This window comes from Salarias fasciatus, chromosome 4, assembly GCF_902148845.1.
Source record: "Salarias fasciatus chromosome 4, fSalaFa1.1, whole genome shotgun sequence".
In the NCBI taxonomy this organism is placed as follows: Eukaryota; Metazoa; Chordata; class Actinopteri; order Blenniiformes; family Blenniidae; genus Salarias; species Salarias fasciatus.
This window is the reverse complement of record NC_043748.1, coordinates 900901-921398: the sequence shown is the minus strand read 5'-3', so window position 1 is coordinate 921398 and position 20498 is coordinate 900901. Positions and strand designations below refer to the sequence as shown.

The 20498-nt window shown below is 42.5% G+C and overlaps 1 protein-coding gene across 1 annotated transcript; it reads left to right on the top strand.

The window, feature by feature from the left end:
- Positions 1-483: 483 nt before the first annotated feature.
- On the top strand, positions 484-13782 carry LOC115386641 (alpha-2,8-sialyltransferase 8F-like). The gene is made up of 7 exons (XM_030089043.1): positions 484-581; positions 1871-1939; positions 2047-2121; positions 4368-4515; positions 12239-12351; positions 12764-12856; positions 13100-13782. The coding sequence occupies exons 1-7, from the start codon at positions 484-486 to the stop codon at positions 13566-13568; spliced, it is 1065 nt and encodes a 354-aa protein (XP_029944903.1). The 3' UTR covers positions 13569-13782.
- The last annotated feature ends 6716 nt before the right edge of the window (positions 13783-20498 follow it).

Here is a 20498-nt window from a genome sequence, read left to right as displayed (position 1 = left end):
TGAAGGGAGGGAGAATAAAACTTATTCAAGGTTTTAAAAGAAAAAAATATTTGTAGCTGTCTTGTGTCTTTTTATTTTCACTTTTGATACTTATGTACATTTCATATAAAATACTTTGACTTTTACTCAAGTTATTATTTTATGGTTGACTTTCACTTTTACCAAAGTAAATTGAAAGCAAAGTATTTTCATTTCCATCCAAGTATGACTTTCAGATATTATTTATTTATTTATTTATTTATTTATTATACTTGTTATTTATTTATTTATATTATTATATTATTATTTATTCCAGCATACCGTGGAGAAGTAGGACGGGGAGAATGAGGAGAAGGAGGAGAGTGATTCCAGGAAGTAGAAGAAAGGCAAGAGGCAAATGATTCTGTTCTGTCAGGGAAAGCAGTTTGAGGAGGAGGTGGTGCAGTGGAAGAAAACGTCGACACCAGATAATGAATCAGTGTCAACAAGAGGAGACAGAAAGACATGAGGCTACAGATCCTACAGCTGCTCCTCTCTCTGGTCACCATCTTCTTCTTGGGGGGTCTGCTGGTCACTCTCACCTGGTTCAAGTTCAACAAGGAGTAAGTGTAGCACCACACACACCTGAAAAAGTTCTGAATTCTGAGCGCTGAAAGCTGTGTAAGCTTTTCTCATAGTTTTGTCTAAACCGCATAATCTTTGACAAAAAGCACAAGTTGAAGAAGAAATTTTAACATTTGTACAAACAGTTTGCTTCCTTTGAACATCATTCATGATTACTGCCTGGATTACAGTCAAAGCCGTTGAGACACACAGTTGAAACAGACATATTGAGCCGACAGTAAGTAAAAGATTCTCAATAAGTGATTTAGATAACTTTTTTCAATGATAATGATGGTGTGTTTAGATGGCGGTGTTTTTAGTGATCTGTGGCAACATCAAAACGAAAGTAGAACAGGCACGAGACACGAGGCTCCTGCAGACACGTCACTAGAGCTTTCACTCTTCTTATTGATTTATCTCCTCTGATCAGTGTCCAATGTCTGCAAATATTGAGTCATATTTTGATAGTTAGAATTAATCATTACTACAGACATATGAATGCATCACTGGATTAATTCTCTTTCTGAAACCTGTTTTTTTTTTTCGTAAAGGCTGCTTTAATGCAAATGTAGAAATGATAAATTCTAAACATTCATATTACTGTAATTAGATTGTATGTTTCAGTAGTATTTAGCCCCTTTGAAACAGAAATCACTGCTGAGTACGCCACACTTTTGATTCGTAAATCTAACCTTTCAATGTGCGTTTTGACCCAACAAGTTTATTGTTTTAACAGAAATTTCATGAAATTTCATATTGTTTAAAAAACTAATTGCACTTGAGTAGTTTTATATGTTCATTGTTTCATTATGGAAACTTGAAATAATTTAGAAAAATGAATTGAATGTCTGAACTGATCTGTGTAATGAAACAACATGAAAAAGTAATATTGTGAGTAGTTAGACAAGTGCTTTGAACTATTGTTGATGAATTACACACAAAAAGCAAAAATGCGCTGTAAAAGTGTATTTTATTTGAATTTTATTTAAGCAGTGAAACTTAGACATATTTGAGATTTATTATTAAACATTATTTGGATACTCACTACTTTCATTTTACCATTCTTCCATGCAGTTGAAGTTTTAAAGCTTGACACTTCTTCAGCTCATGTTTAACCAAAGTACTTATTCTAATTATTTAGACCAATTTCAGTGTTCTAGTTCTATGTACTAAACACCTAAAGACTGACATTTTTATTCTAAGCTGATGCTAATTGATAAATCAACCCAAATGAAACAGTTTATTTTCTCTGCCTGTTTCTAATCTGAGCTATTTCATGATGCCATAGTGTGGAATCTTACCAACAACCTCTTCACAAGAAAAGTGTCCCAGTGTTTTCAGAGTGTAAAAACTGCAGGTGAGAGCAAACATGATCATCTCAGTCTGCCTCCCTTCCCACACTAAATCCTGTGAGAACCTCTGGGATTAAACATCTCACTGTGTTTGAATGTGTCTTTTAAACAGTAAAATCATCACCAACATAGCAAAACGTTATGCTCAACCCTGGAAGAAGAAGAAAGGGAATTACCAGAAGTTCAGGTGAGGACAAAGCTCAAAGCAATCTGTACATATTCTACAGACACATTAACCAGACTGCTGTTACTGTTGACATTGGCACGAGGTTCATTCTGGACTTTGACACACACACACACACACAGACACACACACACACACACACACACACACACACACACACACACACACACACACACACACACACACAGTCTTGTATTTCTATCCTTGTGGGGACCGTCCATTGACTCCCATTCATGTCTAGCCCCTAACCCTGACCCTTACCCTAACCCTAACCCACACCACAACAAAGCCTAACCCTAAAGAAATGTTTTTGTACTTTTACTTTTTTCAGTAACAACAACATGGTCAAGAAAACACTGTTTCTCCTACTTAGGACCGGAAAAAGGTCCCCACAAGGCACGTCGTTCCACGTTTTGCTATCCTTGTGGGGACATTTGGCCCCGACAAGGATAGAAATACAAGAACACACACACACACACACACACACACACACACACACACACAATTTATCTCAAGGATCCTCTGTCACTCCTGGTTTTCTTGTCATTTTTTTTAAATGGGAAAATGTTTCAATAAACCATTTGACTTAAAGATTGATTAATGATGCTGGTTCACCTGTTTGGGAGGCATGTCAACTCAGTCTCACCAGTTCATGATATATAGAGGGATTTTCAGTCCCCGCTCCACGGCGGCTACAGAAAGCAGCAGGAAGAGCAGCAATCCTATGTGTCATCATTCTGTCAGTGACACAAACCGTTTTTGTAGAAACAATAAAACGGGCAAGTTTTATAGCAAACAACTCGAACCCCTTGTGCCACACTGTGCCATTATAACCAACTAGTGCATGTGAGGCAAGGTGTGTGTGTGTGTGTGTGTGGGGGGGGGGGGGGGGATTTACAGTCTGTCCCTCCAGGTCAGACTGTAAACCAGGACTACTACAGGAAGTCCTCAGACGCTCCGTGACGATGTGAGGAGGAAGCGGCCCGCGGAGTGGCGGAGTGGAGCCCGGTTGATCCACCACCACAGAGCGCCAGCGGACACGGCGCTGCGCCTCACGCAGTTTCTGGCGAAGAATGAGATGAATCTCCTCTCCCATCCGCCTGATTCGCCAGATGAAGCCTCGAGTGACTTTTTCTTGTTCCCCAAGTTGAAGAAAGAGCTGAAGGGACAGCGGTTTGCAGATGTGGAGGAGGTGACAGAAAAATCGCAGCCGGCAACAAATGGCACTTTTACGTGCGGGTCTGACGACGCATTCGTGAAGTGGGAGACACGGCTGGAGCGCTGCATTAATGCAGATGGGGATTATTTTGAAGGCGACGGTGGTGTTTTATTTTGAAATGTCATAAATAAAAAGTTATAATCAAATTCCGGTTTTTTTTGGGTACACCCTCGTACAAGCGTCAAGACAAACAACTAAAGGCCATATGACTTGAGAACAGAACATGCACAACAAGACAAATGAAGAAGAAATGGGAGGAAGCTGAAGTCAATGTATGTGACTCAACTGTGCAAAATCACTTCAAGGAAATTGGATTTTCATACAGGAAAACTAAAAGGAAACCATCATTGACGCTTAAACAGAAAAGAACAAGACTGCAATGGGCCAAGGAGAGGCAATCATGGACTGTGGATGACTGGGAAGGTTATCTTCAGTGATGAGTCACGAATCTTCATTGGACAAGGTGATGATGCTGGAACTTTAGTTTGGTGCCGTTCCAGTGAGATTTACAAAGAGGACTGCCTAAAGAAAACATCAAAATTCCCACAGGCACCAGACTGATTAAGAATACTGTTTGTCATTCATCAAGTCCATGCCTCAGAGACTGCAACTGTCATAAAAGCCAGAAGTAGTGAAACTAAATACTAGTGAAGTGTTTTGATTGTTTATTTCTTCATCTGTTTTTCATGACGCCATATTTTTTTCCATGTGCTTGGTCTATAAAAGTAACATTTACTAACCAGCACAATGTTTTTTCTTCATTTCTTTTAGTATTTCTGAATGCCAAGGAGTTGCACTTTTGAAAACTTCATTATTGTTTCATGCTTTTTATCTGAGTTTGTTCTGCAGAATAAAATGTCTAAGTGAGTGCTCATCCAAGACTGGTGATTCCATACTTTTTGCTCGGGGTTGTAATATCATACCCCTGTGTTTTCTGCAGAAGTTGAGAAGATATGCTTAATGTAACATGGAAACAGCACACCTTTATGTTAGATGCCTGTGTTCAATTCATCTCTTTGTTTTTATCCAGCTCCCTGCTGAACAGCAAGTGCCACGGGGCTGAAAATGCCATTGTTACCCAGAAAAACACTCCACTGGGATCAAAGATTGTTTACAGTGCGGAACCAAAAAAGAAAACCATTGAAGTGACGACAGATCTGTTCAGTACCTTTCCAAAGGTAAGACGTCTTTCACTCAGCGATCACGTAACAGCTTTGCTTTCACATCATTAAACAAGAATCACAATATCAGAGGAAAGACTATGACCATGCAGCAGGGTTCATTTTAGGAAGTGGTGTGAAATTTTATTAGACAAAGACAAAGAGGAGTCAAGGTTTCTACACTGCGCAAAGAGGTTTTATTTTAGGACTGCGAAGAATACTGACTAGTCAGCTGAGTGAGAGTAAGGCAGAACTTAAACCATCTCTTCCATGGCTTCAGTCAACACTGTGTATCGACAACAGTCACCAGAATAGCGTCTGTTGTTTAGATCAGATCTCAGTTATTTAGACCAGGGTTTCTGACTCTCTCAACCTCATTCAATGTCAGAGCAGTGTGACCTTTCCAAAGCACCTCGGGAACTTGAAGTCAAAACACACTGAAATCAAAATATCCCATAATCTCTCCTGTTGTTAAAGGTGCATTAAGGAGTTTGCACGTTTTATGCGAAACAGCGCCCCCTGCAGGCCTTGGGCGTAATGCAGCTTAGTGAAAAACTTGTGCCTGTGGCTTGTGTGCATGGAAGAGGGGAACTCCTTCCTCGCTCGTTTAGTAGCGCTCAATAGGGCTGGGCGATATGGACCAAAATTCATATCCCGATATATTTAGGCTGAATATCAATAGACGATATATATCCCGACATTTTTTTTCCGCAAAGTGAGAGCAAATGTTCAGTCAAAGTCAAAGCCAAATATAACAAGTCACAAGTAGTTTTATTAAAACCGTCTGTTTCAGTGAACAGTGGCAAAATCAAATGAATAGTAATCAACAGGTTTCTTCACCTGGTTCATGAAAAATGCTCAGTTGTACAAATAATGAAAAGTACACATAAATACCATATAACAACAGGAATACCTTTATCAAATTAAAGCTCTGTCAGGTACATATTTAAATGAAAACATATCTTTAAAAAAAATAGCTTACAAAATAAAATAGGCCAATCTTTTTCTGAAATAAGTCTATTCATGAAAATACAATAAGCATTTTAGTTTTTTTAATTCTACAACTAAAAGTAGCTTATTGAAATCAAATGACTGATTTTCTTCTCCTTTCTAACAAATCTACAGATGCAAATAATAAAAAATTGTATAACATAATATGACAACCCTTTGTAAGAGCAGCATTTATATATAAAGAACAAAATAAAGTGCTCAGTTTAGGAAACAAATGTAAACATCAGTTTTAGATTACCTTTTCCTCTTACTCCTTTAGCAATTTCTTTTCTGAACAGTCTCAATCAGTTGCACAAGAAACAGAATATCAAGTCAATATACATTTTTCTCACTCCTTTTCTACTTTGACAGACAGTAATGCCCGCAGCTTTACACACTCCGTACTGCAGTTTGCGCCGCTGTTTAAGGTGGTGAAAAAGATTTGTCGTGCTTCCACCCTTGGCTGTAATTTGTTCATATCACTCCCGACATATAACGTGACTTTGATGCTCGTCTGATACTTTAAAACTGAACCATCTCCAAATTACTGAGCTACTGCTTTCTTCTTTTACTGACCAGTTAATCCTTCACGTGCTCTGCAGCCGCTGCTTCTTCCTCCTGCTTGTTGAAGAGTCCCGGAGTGTCGCTCTCTGCCCCTCCCCCCTCTGAGCACGACAGAGGAGGGGCGGGGGGAGCAGAGCAGAGAGCTCCGCTCCGGGGCAGCAGCGCAGCAGAGCGAGGATCACAGCGCAAATTTGAACTATATCAATATAAACGATATAGTCTAATTCCATATCACATTAAAAAATATATCGATATAATTTTAATATCGATATATCACCCAGCCCTAGCGCTCAAGTAAGATTTAAGTTTCTTTTACCTGGTGGAGTCTGTGTGGAGCTGTGGCAGTGCTGGAAGCCAGTCTGTTCTTACTTTCTGGAAGCTCCTGCTCAGTTGTTGCTCACTAAACATCTGGCGGAGTAATGGCGGACAAAATGAAACCTAACCAGCCGGAGCGCGCATTACGTCATTCCTTTCAAATTCTCCCCCAAAAAATGCTGGTGCCGGACCGGCACTGCAACTTTCAACTGACAATTTAGCGCTGTTAGCGGTACTTGCAATGAATATGTCAGGGCACATTGTACACATCATTAAAAATGTGTAACATATTTATGGTGGAAAATAAGTATTTTTAAGGTTGTAAAACTCCTTAATGCACCTTTAAGAGATAAAGACAAAATCAATTTGAATTTTAACAGTAATTTGTTTGTAAAATTTGGCACCTGAAAACTATTTCACTGAGAGGATAAGTTTTGTGTGTGCGTGTGCGTGTGTGTGTGTGTGTGTGTGTGTGTGTGTGTACGCATTTTTCTATCCTTGTGGGGACCAAATGTCCCCACAAGGATAGGAAAACCTGGCACGACGTGCCTTGTGGGGACCTTTTTCCGGTCCTAATGAGGGGAAACAGCATTTTCTTGACCATGTTGTTGTTACTGAAAAAAGTATAAGTACAAAAACATTTCTTTAGGGTTAGGCTTTGTTGTGCTTTGGGTTAGGGTTTGGATAAGGGTCAGGGTTAGGGGCTAGTAAATGCATTATGTCAATGAGTGTCTTCACAAGGTTAGAAATACAAACCTGTGTGTGTGTGTGTGTGTGTGTGTGTGTGTGTGTGTGTGTGTGTTCTCGTATTTCTATCCTTGTTGGGGCCAAATGTCCCCACAAGGATAGCAAAACGTGGAACGACGTGCCTTGTGGGACCTTTTTCCGGTCCTAAGTAGGAGAAACAGTGTTTTCTTGACCATGTTGTTGTTACTGAAAAAAGTAAAAGTGCAAAAACATTTCTTTAGGGTTAGGCTTTGTTGTGGTGTGGGTTAGGGTTAGGGTAAGGGTCAGGGTTAGGGGGTAGACATGAATGGGAGTCAATGGAAGGTCCCCACAAGGATAGAAATACGAGACTGTGTGTGTGTGTGTGTGTGTGTGTGTGTGTGTGTGTGTGTGTGTGTGTGTGTGTGTGTGTGTGTGTGTGTGTGTTGGTACCTATGTTTAAGAAGGACATTTGGACATACACACCACAGTACACGTTTTGCATTGGCAGGACAGGCACCTATACAGGATTTTAGAACAAAACAAACATTTAAGAGAGAAGGAACACGCACCTGAGCATCTTATTTTCATACTCAAATCCAGCTGTGATTGGTGCACCTTCATCTCCATTCTCATATTCACTCGCAGTCTCTCACCAGGCTGTGTGTGATACTGCTTCCTCTGTAGTTTGTGTTCAGCTGTCCTTGACTCCTCAGAGTCTGATAAGGAGGCAGCGAATGATGAACTGTTTTGCAGTTTCCTTTGAAGGGGTAAAAGGTTCTTCCCTCCGTAAATTCATTGGCTCCTCCATATTCTCATCATGAGGATTTGAAGTCCATGTGCTGTTTGTGTCACAGCATGGTACAGAAGGCAACCAGACACAGAAAGTGAGTGAAACAGGTTCACCTAACAGATAGTTAACTAGAAATAGTCTGAGGGCCGAGACCGGAAGACGGGACACAGACTCAGCAGCCAGGCGGGGAAGCTGGTGCCGCCACCCCAGCAGCCAGGGGGAGAAACGAGGTGCCAAACCCCCTCAAACCAGGCGGAGAAACAGTCCGGGAGACGAGTCCGGGAGAACCAAGCTCCAGAGCAGCCAGGTGAGCAGGGTGGCAGGCGAGGGAAAAACATCGGTGATCCAGGTTGAAGTGGAGGAGAAGCAAGTTCAAAATGCAGCATAGTAAACGTAAACTTATAGAACTCAAACAGAAAACTGACTGAGGGAGTTCAAAGGTCGGCAATCGAAGAGTGGACAGCAGCCAGTTTAAAGCTCATGTCCGGAGTTTCCGTTCATTTCCAACGCATGTATCATTTTTCAACGGAGCTTAAATGTGTCAGTCTGGTTCGATACTACAATATAATATTAGCATAAAGCAATATAAAAATTTATTTATGAGTCCCGCCTTCGTCTCATAGACCCCCATGTTATCCGAAAAAGCGCCGGTCAGCGTCAGCCAATAGACTTCGAGCTTCCGCATTCTCGTGCTGTCAGTCAACATGTGCGCGCAGCCAGAGAACACGGCCGCTCGCCCAGCAGAGGTGAGTTCGCAACACAGCAGCCGGCCCGCTTACCTCGGATATATCCACTGTCTACTGAACATCCACCGTAAACAGCTAAACATGTAGGATGCTGTAGGACTCAGAGGCTCTCATTTTCACCCGACAGATAATTCGCGTGCACTATTAAAGGGGCGTGGCTTGGTCGCTCATGACAGCAGTGGCAGGGCGGGAAAAAACCTCTCTCTTTCAAAACTCCGGACACGAGCTTTAAATAGAGGAGCAGGTGGAATAGATGAGGCCACTCTCCGAACAGGTGACACCAATGAGCTGATTGAACCGCCCACACAGCCTGCTCACCTGCAGACAGAAGGGGAGAGAGAAAGAGCAGCGAGGCAGACCCGCTCCAAAATGGCCGAGGAGCAGGCATGACAGTTTGTAATTTTAAACACAGACATGTGTGTAGTTTCACATTTTGTAAAAAAGACTGCATTGCAAACCCAGGATTTCATTCTCTGTCTCGTCCTGCATAGTCACCCCACATTTTCACAAACCTGCCAATAAACTTGAGCAATGGCTCACTCTCCCCCTGCACACAGTTCATAATCTTGGAGGAATCAGTTTTCTCTCACACACATTTTAATCACATGAATAGCAACATTGTCCAGCCAACAGTTAACAGGTTGTTAATCTGACCACTGGCCATCTACTGAGGAGGGGAAAAGAAGCTTATTCCGGCAGTTTTCCAACCCAAAAGTGGTAAATGGTAAACAGCTGTGTATTACTTCCCATTTGAAGTGATGCACAAGCTGAGTTGTTTGAGAAGGAGCCTTTTCCATTGCTTCTGTAAACCACTTCTGGGTATGTACATGTCGCTATCTGGGTTCCTAGGAGACAAGAGTAAAAGCAATAACCACTGGACACAAGGTTAACAATGATTTGAAACTGTTCTTTTTAGTGCCAACAACAATTTGAACAATACACAATAAACTCACAATAAATCCCAGGACAGGCCCAATAAACAAAGAAAAAAATAAATAAACCAGAAATTGGCAGTCAGAGAGCGCAGACCTCCGCCACAGCTCAAATCAGTCACCAACAACAATAAGAATACCATATATAATAAAACAACATTGTGATCGGAGCGGAGCGCTGCTACGGTGTGCGGTGCCTCTCTCTATCGCCCTCTCTCCCTGTGTGTGTGTGTGTGTGTGTGTGTGTGTGTGTGTGTGTGTGTGTGTGTGTGTGTTTATCTGAAAAGGAAAACCAAAAAGCAACATAATTTATGTTATTTTACTTGATTTTAATTTGAAAATGGACCGGATTCTCTCGTATTTTCCGTTCCCGACTTCCTGCGTGGTGCGATCTGCTCTGTCCAGCTTTACAATTGGTGGTGCGCGGCGCACGAGGCTCGCGGAGAAAATAGAGAGGAGCGGAGCACCCGCAGTCTATGGCGCGAGCCGCTACGCACGCGGCGGTCCACCGCGCCTCCTGTATGAACCGTCAGATAGGTTAATGGGGGCGCCGATCTGAAAGTTGGTGCGCGGCGCTTCTCACTTCCGCATTGGAAGCGGCGCGTCCTGTGTAAACCAGGCGTTTGTCCCCCCCCCTGTCGGTGGGCCTGCCCAACCATGTGAAAGACTCCCTATCTCTCAATGATAAAGAATCCTTTAAAAAATTCCTGGATCCAGACAGTGATCCGGATCATCACCAAAATTTAACTGATTCTAAGTCAGCCCAAGACCCACCTTTCCACAAAGTTTCATTGCAATCCGTCCATTACTTTTTCCGTAATCTTGCTAACAATCCAACCAACCAACAAACCAACAAACAGACGTGATTACAACCTCCTGGCGGAGGTAATAAAATGGAATGTCCAATGAAAATGTTCCTTGTTTGTTTGGATCCAGTCAGTCAAAGTCAGAAGTTGTGTCTTTGTCAGGGATTTTGGCTTTCTTTCTTTACTTCCTGTTCCTCCTCTGAATCAACTTTTTCATCTGACTTTCTTTCACCTGTCTCTGTCACTGCTCATTTTCTGTTTACATTCTTTTTCTACGTCTACCTTCAATGGGGAAAGCTGATTGAATGGTATTAATTTATTTAATTGAGGCAATCTCCGGCTGAGGAGAAGGCCGTTCCCTCTTGTGGACATAGCTTCAGCCAAACTTTACTAGCCCTGTGGTCTTGTGTCTGTGGTGTAGGCGATGTCAGCACACCCTCCCCTAAGCTTATTGCATGTAAGAAGTGGCATATTCGGCACTGTGGAAGATTCTTACCGTTGCGTGACCGGTGGTGTCCTCCTCCAGGATGATGAGAGTGGTTGGGCCTCCATTGTGTCAGAACCATGGTTCTCATCAGCGGCTCGGAGCTTACTGAGTGAGTAGATAACTCAGTACAAGCTGTCATGCATGTAGCCCTAGATAGTCTGCAGCTGGAAATGGCACAACCATCTCGGTCTACTCCTGTGAGGGCCTTCCTCAGTAGTGTAGGTGGCCCGTTTGCTGTTCCTCCTTCAGGGGATTTTCTGAGGCAGCTACTTTCTGTTGTTCCATGTCCCCGCCCATCTCCTCGCTTTTCGCCCTACTGGGGGCTGTGGTCCCCAGTGACCTCCACAAAGATCAGCTGCAGCCCTTCGCACCCCTGCCTGCTTACCATTCAGGTGACCCCAAGCTGTGGGTTCTGTCAGTGCCCCTCTGGTTTGACGGATTCTGACTGAGTGTCAAGCGGCACCATCGCCGGAAGCTCAGGGTGTCACAGTAGCACCTCCAGGCCCTGGCCAGAACTTCCTGTCAAGGGACCCCCATTGGGTAGGGCCGGGTAAAAAAAAAACTGTCACCACGGATACCAGTTTCTCTAGGTGAGTTGCCGTCTGGCAGCACAGAGCGGTTCGGTCCAGGTGGTTTGTGAGGAGCAGTGCAGATCACATCAATGTGCTGGAGCTGCTAGTAGTACACCTGCCCCTTAAACATTTCTTGCCATTTGGGAGGAGAAGGCATGCACTTGCACGGTCAGACAACACTTCGACCATCTTACACATCAACCACCAGGGTGGCACCAGGTCCACCCAGTTGTTGCCTCACAGCGACTCTCAGGTGGACTGCGAACTGTCTGGTCAGCCTGCAGACCATGTATCTGCCAAGGGCCTGAACGCGCTATCGGCCTCCCCTCAGGGGAGTCCGATAGCGAACACATGCCACTGCCTCCTCAGCAACACTCAGCATTTTTTTCTAGGTTGTACAGCATTAACACCACCACTCCCCAGCTACTGGGATTGGTCCTTGGCTTTGTAGAACCTTCTCAGTGAGGTTTGTCCCTGAGATTCCTTGTGACTACGCTGGGATTAGTCATTCAGTGCTTTCAGCACTGCCCTCTGGTGGTCAGGAGGGATGAAATAGAATGAAAGTTACAAATGTAACTACAGTTCTATGAATACCGGAGGACCGCGAGAGTGCTCTGTCACTTAGAATCCATGTGATCATGCGAGAAGATTCTGTCGGAGCCAAGGGTCACAGGTAACATTGTTGATATGAATACTTGAACTGCATGCGGAAGGCAACATTCTTGCTTTCAGCACCGACTTCTGGTTGTCATCCGGGCTTCATAGAAAGGTAGTTACATTCATGACACATTTTACAAACTGTGCAAATGTTGCTGATATCTTTGATTCCAGAAGCATCCTTTCTCCAATAAGAAATGGGACACTTGCTCCATGGTGGGGAACGGTGGGATCCTGATCAACAGCAAATGTGGAAAACAAATCGATTCGGCTCAGTTTGTAATCAGGTGAGAGATTTAACAACTGAGGATGGACATCAACTGAACTACTTTCTCTTAAAGGTTCATGTAAGGATGTCACGCCCTGTGCCCCTGTGGCCATGTGGGGGCGCTCGGGTCCTGTTTTGTGTTTGTCTGTCCTCATGTTCTCCTGCCAGGTCACCTGCCTGCTCCTCTTGTTCTCCTGTCTCGTTAACTCCCTAATGTGCCTCACCTGGGTCTACCTCTATTTAAAACTTGCTCCCCTGGTGTGTTGTGTCGGTTCCTTGTGGGTCTGTTCGTGTGTCCTGGCCTGCACCAGCTGTGTTCCTGAGTTCTTATGGAAATAAATGACTTTTTGTACTCTGCCTGGCTGCCTGTACATGGGTCCTTCCACCTCGCACCGTGACAAAGGATTTGTGGGTCTTCTCTGCTTGTTCAGGTGCAACATCCCACCTTTGGAAGGTGAATTGCAGAGAGACGTCGGCAAGAAGACCAATTTTGTGACAGCAAACCCGAGCATCTTCATCGAGAAGTGAGTGGCGTTTCTAGACCTATTTTGCTGTAGGGGCAGCCTGGGGCCAGGGGTTTTGTCAAAGGGACACATTCAGTCTGCCATCAATTTTTATTCTGGGGGGGGGGTCCAGGTTCAATGTTTGCTGGCCCCTTCCCGGAACCGCCACAAGTGAATTGGAGAGTGAATCACAGCCTCCTTCAAAGATGAAAAATGAAACATTTTCAGTCTTGTTCCTTCACATCAGCTTTTTTTTTTTTTTAGGTTTTCCTCTCTGAAAAACCACACCCGTCCATTTGTGGAGAGTCTGCGCCACTTCGGAGATGCCATGCTGTTCCTGCCAACCTTCGCCTTAACCTTCAATACTCCTGTGTGTCAGCGGGCCGTCCAAGCCATCAAAGACCTTAATAGTCCCGTTCGACCTGTCTCCTTTAACCCTGAATACATAAGGAATCTGTCGCTCCACTGGCGCTCCCAGGGCCTGAAGGAAGCTCGACTGAGCACTGGCTTTTTAATGGTTAATGTGGCATTAGAACTGTGCAACAGCGTGGATCTGTATGGATTCTGGCCATTCGGTTTCCACCCTCATAACTGCTGCCCCCTGACTAACCACTACTACGATAACAGACTGCCTTCAAAGAAAACTCACTCCATGCCAGAGGAGTTCAAACACCTGCTGAAGCTGCACAGTCGGGGCATCCTCAGGATTCACCTGGGAGATTGTGGGCAGTGAAGGATGGGTCTGCAAAAAAAAAAGCCTCCAGCAGCTCAGATGTTTGCACTATGAGTTTGTGAGCACTTTTATAGTATATCTATTTATTCACTTAAACATTTTCAGCTGGATTCTGGATTTTAATTTATTTTTTATTTGGTGCTTTTTAGAGGATCTTCGTCATCTCTTTGCCTTTTTCAATGATTGCTGTTCGATTAAACTGTATTTTGATAGATATGCCACAGAGGTGCCTAATGTGAGCACTGTCGTCTCTGTTTGTGAGGTTTGCATGTTTTCCCTTTTTCTGTGCTAATTTTTCTCAGGTCCTCCGTTTTCCTCCCATGAGCCAAAGACTTGTGATTCTAAAGTGAATCTTGAGTGCATGGATGATTATTCATTCATTAAATGTGATATGGACATGTTGTTGATAGGGTTTTCTTATTTTTATGTTGTGTTGTGTTTGCATGAGCCAACTCTGAGTAAAACAGGTTAATGAAATGTGTGAACAGCATCATGAAATATCTATTTTATTTCAGTAAAATATTTATATCGGTACATCTGGGGGGGTTGTACCAAATCAGCCATTGTGCCTTTTAAAACTTAAAGGTGCATTAAGGAGTTTGTACTTTTTATGCGCCCCCTGCAGGCCTTGGGCGTAATACAGCTTAGTGAAACACTCGCGCCTGTGGCTTGCGTGCACGGAAGAGGGGAACTCCTTCCTCGTTCTTTTAGTAGCACTCGAGTAAAATTTAAGTTTCTTTTACCTGGTGGAGTCTGCTGGAGCTGTGGCAGTGCTAGAAGCCAGTCTTTTCTTACTTTCTGGAAGCTCCTGCTCAGTTGTTGCTCACTAAGCATCTGGCGGAGTAATGGCGGACAAAACGAAATTTAAAGAAATCAGGCCAGCGGGAGCGTGCATTACATCACATTCTCTCAAATTCTCCCCCAAAAAATGCTGGTGCCGGACTGGCACTGCAACTTTCAAATGACGATTTAGCGCTGTTAGCGGCACTTGCAATGAATATATCAGGGCACATTATACACATCATTAAAAATGTGTAACATATTTAAAGTTGAAAAACTCCTTAATGCACCTTTAAATGTGTTCTTTCTTTATACATATTTAGATTCATTTCTAAATGCTAATATCTTTTTTACTCAGTCTTTGTCATTCAAGGATTTTGACTAAATGTTTTGGGTTTTTTTTTTTCTTTTTTTTTTCTTTTTTCAACCTTTTAAACACTGGGACATGTCTTAAGATGTAAAGCAAAGCAACAAAGTTTTTTCTTGAGACCCTCACTGGCAGAAAATATTGTCTTTCATTTCTTGAAGCCCTGTTTCTTTTAAAGGAGGTCGCCCTCTGGTGGCCACAGATTTAACTGCAGAGCAACACAACCTGTCTGACAGGTGTTTTCCTTCTCTTGTAGCAGGAATAAATACTAAAACGTTGGTTACTGTGTAAGAGTTTATTCAGAGCAGTTAATTTGGAAAATAACCCTCTGTATTCTTTGCATTGACAGCAACACTGTTGGACTTTACAAGCAGAGCACATGCATTAGGATGCTTTGGCATTTTTAAAGCTGTGGTTTCATGGAGGTCCTTTGTGGCTGTTTGTCTGGTTTTGTCTCAGATCAGGCAATCCTGGCAGCATCTTCTTTAATCTGAACACAAAATGTAAAAGTAGCAAAAGAAACAATTGCTAAACCAATATTCCAAATAATTCAATAAAATTATCTGACTCCTTTGGTGTCAATTAATTATAGGTTTAATTACAGTTTCCACATTTATTCTCAATTCAGTGGGATGAATTGTCTTTTTGACTTCTACAAATGGAAGAATGACTGAATGCATCACATCAATCTATCAAGGACCATTCATAATGAATCATTAAAATACATGCAGTCTTCTTTGTTGGGTAATCAGGACTTCATTCTCATAAATACTCACTGCTGAATGAGTCACGTTTTTGTGTGATTTTGTTTTTTTGTTTTTTTTCATGAAAAAGTCATGTCTTGCCCGATGATGGTTTCTTTTTGGAATGGGGTAAAGAGGGAAATAGATAAAGTTATGGGAATTGATTTATTATTCATCCCAAGTCAGTTTCTTTTCGATCTAACTCCTGATATGTATACCGATAACCAAAAGTACCTGAGACATATGCTTTTGATGACTGCTAGGAAAATGGTGACAATAAATTGGATGAATCCACTGCCACCTACAGTTACACAGTGGAAACACAAGTTGAGGGAGGTGTATGGAATGGAGGCTTTAACTGCTCAATTACAATTGAAGCCTGATGTTTTTTGCAAGAAGGTGGCTACTTATAGCAAGATATCTTTCAGAATAAGGGAAATCTCACGCTGTTGTAACGTCTTTGCTGTAATTATTATGTATTCATTGATTTTTATTTTTAGGCTCCCTGGGCCTCAGTAGCTTTTCTGTTTGTTTGTTTGTTTGTTTGTTTCCCTCTGCTCTCTGTGGCTACTTTTCTTTCTGTAAGATTATACTTTGTGATGTTGTCAAGGAATGTTGTGGTTTGTGTTGTGTTTTCTGTTCAATAAAAATATAGCTAAAAAAAAAAAGTCATTATGTCCCCACAATCCTCTTGCAGCCCTTCTTTATGACGTTGTGCACAGACCTTCGAAGGCCTTTTAAAGAGACCTACCAGGAGTCGTGTTGTTCTGATGAATGTGCAGCAGAACGCTCCAAAACATGCTGTAGACACCAGCTCCACCTTTAGCAAATGCAGAACCCAGCGTCATTCTGTCATCGTCAGACCACCGCCCATTCGACTAACAGCTCATGTCCGTCATCCGCCTCATGCTCCCTTGTTACTGTTGATCTTTCATTTATGCCAAATCTGGGTCTGGTTGTGGGAATTGTAAACCTCCTTGAGTATTATAATGTGCACATATTCTGCTTGTACAACAGATTTTTAAGGGTCATTTGTGAAAAACAATGTCCCTACGACGTCACACAAATTCATACACACAAACACATTTTTTAGAGTAGGGAGATTGAAGGAGATAGATTATTATTATCGCTATTATAGTTAAAATGAGACAGCCGTATCAACCATACATGGGGGTTTTGTGCTTGAAAAATGCACTGTTGAATGTCAACATGGTTCAACGTGTTCTGGAGATAACAACTCACGCAGCAGTCTCAAAACGATATCAGCTTCTGAAAGGTGTTTTGTTGTAGCTAATCTGTGAAGCTTATTTCATGTGTTTACCTGAGAAAGATGTCGTGAAAACAATGTTCAGGTTTTCTGTGAACTAAATGCCATTTCATGCTGCTGTCAACTTTGACCAGAACTAATAAATTGGATGTTTTTTCAGTCGGGATCTTGTCCTCTCCTCCAGACAGCAAAACATTTGACAGTGTGTGGTTAGTTCTTGTGGGGATTCATTATGCCTTTCATCACTCATGCTGTCAAATGAGAGAATGAAATGAAAGTGTGTATATTTTTAAAAAATTACAATACATGAAAGTCTAATGCCTGCTACCTTACATGGTCACATGAGCTAAAAAGCTTCAGCATGGTTTTGTCTGGTTTCAGAGATTTGGTTGGATAAAAAGCTAACATGGTTCAGCTGCTTTGCTGAAAGCAGGAAAATCTCTTGGTCCATTTAAATATGGAACCACACTAAATTTGCACGAAGTGTTGACAAAGATTAAACTGACCAAAATCACAAGTTTCACCATTTCTCGCTAGTTGGATCACTTCTGTAAGATACTGTCAACACACCAAGGATGGGTCCTCTATCTGTTTTAGGTTACTCACTGCTGCCTGATTACAATGAGGAGCTCTTTGTTGCTTTTTTAGGGTCTTAGTGATATATTTAGGAGCATTGAAACAGGAATATATCTAAAGCAGGAGCTCCCCAGGACCTCTGATATGCATAATATTGAGCCCCAATGCTGTAACATGCAGTATATCCTGCATAAATTGCTAAACTAAGGGTTTCATTTTGTGTGTCCCCTCATGCCAGCAGTAGCAGTAGCAGGTGCTTATTGTCTCTGTCACTGCTTTCATGTCCGGTCAGCGCGTCCAGCCGCTGAGGCCGTGAAGGGGATGAAATGCTTGTTTCCTTTTAGAGGAGCGAGCCCGCCGCCACAAGTTGCCATCCCACACTTTGCTCCCGGGATTTCTTATCATAGCAGCAGTGACCTGGTTGTACATCCAGCTGCAGCACTTCTCTTCCCACTGGCCCATCTCTCCAGGGAACTTGTTTTGTTTTTTGTTTTTTTGTTTTTTACCCCAGCAAATTACAAAAACATACTTTCCATTGAGGCCTCTGTTATCTCTTCTTCAGGGAGTTTTCCCGTGAAGCCACTAAAGTAAACTCTCATTTTGAATGCTTTCTGGACATGTTCCGTGGTTTGGCCTGGATTGAAGAGTTGCTGGTATTGTCGGGGATAATGAAGCGCTTCGGGTCGCGGGCTATTTGGAACAAACATTGGATTCATAATGCATTAATGTGATTTAAAAGCCTCACAGACTCAGATGTTCTCCCCTCACCGCCGCTGATTGAGCTGCCAGGGTGACAAACAGAATGACAGGCTGACAGGAAGTGGAAGTGGCATCTCGTCGGCGCTCCACGTTGTTCGGAGTCAGTGACACAACATCAGTTGAAGCCTCTGTAATTCTGCTGATAGGACTGGGGAGACCTCCTGCTCTCCAACAATCAAAATCAAACACACATCTCACACTGACAACAGGGCCTCAGTGTGTGTATCGAGGGACCAACGACTCTCATTTCCGTTTTCTGTGTCAACCCAACACAAAACATGGACAGATTGTGCTCAATATGTATTTTTTTTTTCAATTTATTCATTTATTTTTTTTAGGAAAATAGGCCTTTTTCACATGCAAATCAGTTGTATTCCTCAATATGAAAAAAAAAAATTGCCAGAGGATACCGGAGTGGCATTCAAAGAAGTGTACATGTTGCAAAAAGGCATAGAAAACACACAAAGACACACATGAATCTGAGTTTGCAACAGTAATAATGGTCACGTCCTGGAGTACTGACTATAAGAAACATATTGGGGAGACGGCACAGCCTCACTACACTCTTATTAACACACAGATTGTTTTGATGCGGGCTGACGGTTGACACTGTGGCATCCCTGATGTGACGCAACCAGTTTGATTTGCTTTCCATTTCCACCAAAAACCCAGTGCATGCATTTATACATCCAAGAAAGCTTCGAATCCTGGAAGAAACCACTCACTCCTGCTCATTTTAATTCTCACTTAATTACATATATTCAATAAGCATAAAAAATAATCTCAAAGTGTATACATCCACTTTAGGGCGCATCTTCGTTTCAGGTCACTTTCTGACAGAGCTGTTTTCATCGATCAGTGTTAAGAAATACCAAATACTCCTGCAGTTTTGTAGAGCTATTTGTGAAACACTGCTGGAGCCAAAAGTCCCGAAAACTTAAAGGGATACTTCAACATTTTGGCAAATTGGCCCATTTAGCGCAATTCCTTAGTCATTTCGAACAGCATACTTACTTTTTTGTGAGGGCGAGCTGTTGTTTATCCAGCGGTGAGTCGGGGAAGGTTTTCGGGACGGACACAATGGAAGTGAATGGTATTTTTGTTCCCCCTCGTCAAACTCATCAAATACACAATCCAACAACCCCAAAACACTTTGGTGGACACGTTATAATCCGCACATTCACTACGCTGTGGAATATTAAAGCAAAATGACCAGATTGAGTTGTTTATACGAAGATTGCTAAGACGGAACTACTTACTAAACATGGCGTCTGGGCGTAGTGATTTCAAAAGAAAAAGTAGTTCCCAGTATTTGCTTCAATGTCGTAACGCTACAATATTATTTGTTGGTGTTCTAAGGACTAAGGAATTGCACTAAATGGGCCAATTTGCTAAAATGTTGAAGTATCCCTTTAAGATCTTCTGGTTTTCACCACGTGGGGAAGAGGATCAGGAAGAATTCAGGGCTCTGAGATGCCTTGTTTCATAAAGATCGGCTTAATTTGAATGTGAAACCAACCAGTTAATTAGAACAGAAAAATTGCAGATTTTTCATTGACATTTCTAATGAATGACTAACTAACTAGCAGGAGACATTGTTGTTCACAGCTTGCAAATAACCAATAACATCTCATATGAAAAACAGGAAATCTCTCATTCAACCAGAAATTTCTTCTTTGCATAAGTTTTAGGGTGATTTGACTTCTGCGAGACGTGCTCCTCCTCATGTTGTACAGAAGGAATTTGGCTCAGTGGGGAGTTTTATAATAGACACTCGACCATAAGACTTGCTTAACCTGTAAGTTTGAAGCATTTGATATAAGTTGACAGCATTACGTCCAATATGTCATAAGTTTTGTGGATATTTTGTGGCCAAAGACCGAAGAAAAGAAAGAGGTCAAAGCACTGACTGCTGAGGTGCAGTGGGCTGTGCGAAGCCTTCGTCCTGCTGCTGGAACGGTTTGGTTTAAAACATTTGAACCTTCTGAATGAAGCTGTAAAAAGCTCTTTCTGACGGGGATGACCTGTTCCGTCTCACTTGTCTTTCTTCCTCAGTCACTCAGCTGAGAAAACAGGCCGAGACAAAAACATAACGGAGCCACAGGGTAATTCTTTTTGACCTGGTTTGCTGGCCAAGTTCCTCACATCTCCCTGTTTTGTTTTTTTGTTGTTGTTGTTGTTATTGTTGCTTCAATCCGAGCCATATGGCTCAGAATAGACGTGAAGATGCGCGGCCAAGCTGCCAGTCATGCAGACTTGTGCAGATGGGGTCTCTGAGATCCCTCACGGCACCGGGACACAAACACTCCTTCGTCTACCGGGAAGCCGCCTCCGTCCTGCTCACCATTTATGGTGCACTTTAGCCTGTCCTCCTCAGACGGCTGTAAATACTGCAGCAGAGGAGCTGTGCTCGGCGTGGCAGAGCCTAATGAGGTTTG

What these genes read in the sequence shown, in the direction of transcription:
- LOC115386641 (XM_030089043.1), top strand. Translation starts at nt 484, where the DNA reads ATGAGGCTACAGATCCTACAGCTGCTCCTCTCTCTGGTCACCATCTTC. An exon ending in TGGTTCAAGTTCAACAAGGA is followed by an intron (nt 582 to 1,870) that starts GTAAGTGTAGCA and finishes ATGATGCCATAG; the next exon opens with TGTGGAATCTTACCAACAAC. An exon ending in CCGAGCATCTTCATCGAGAA is followed by an intron (nt 12,857 to 13,099) that starts GTGAGTGGCGTT and finishes TTTTTTTTTTAG; the next exon opens with GTTTTCCTCTCTGAAAAACC.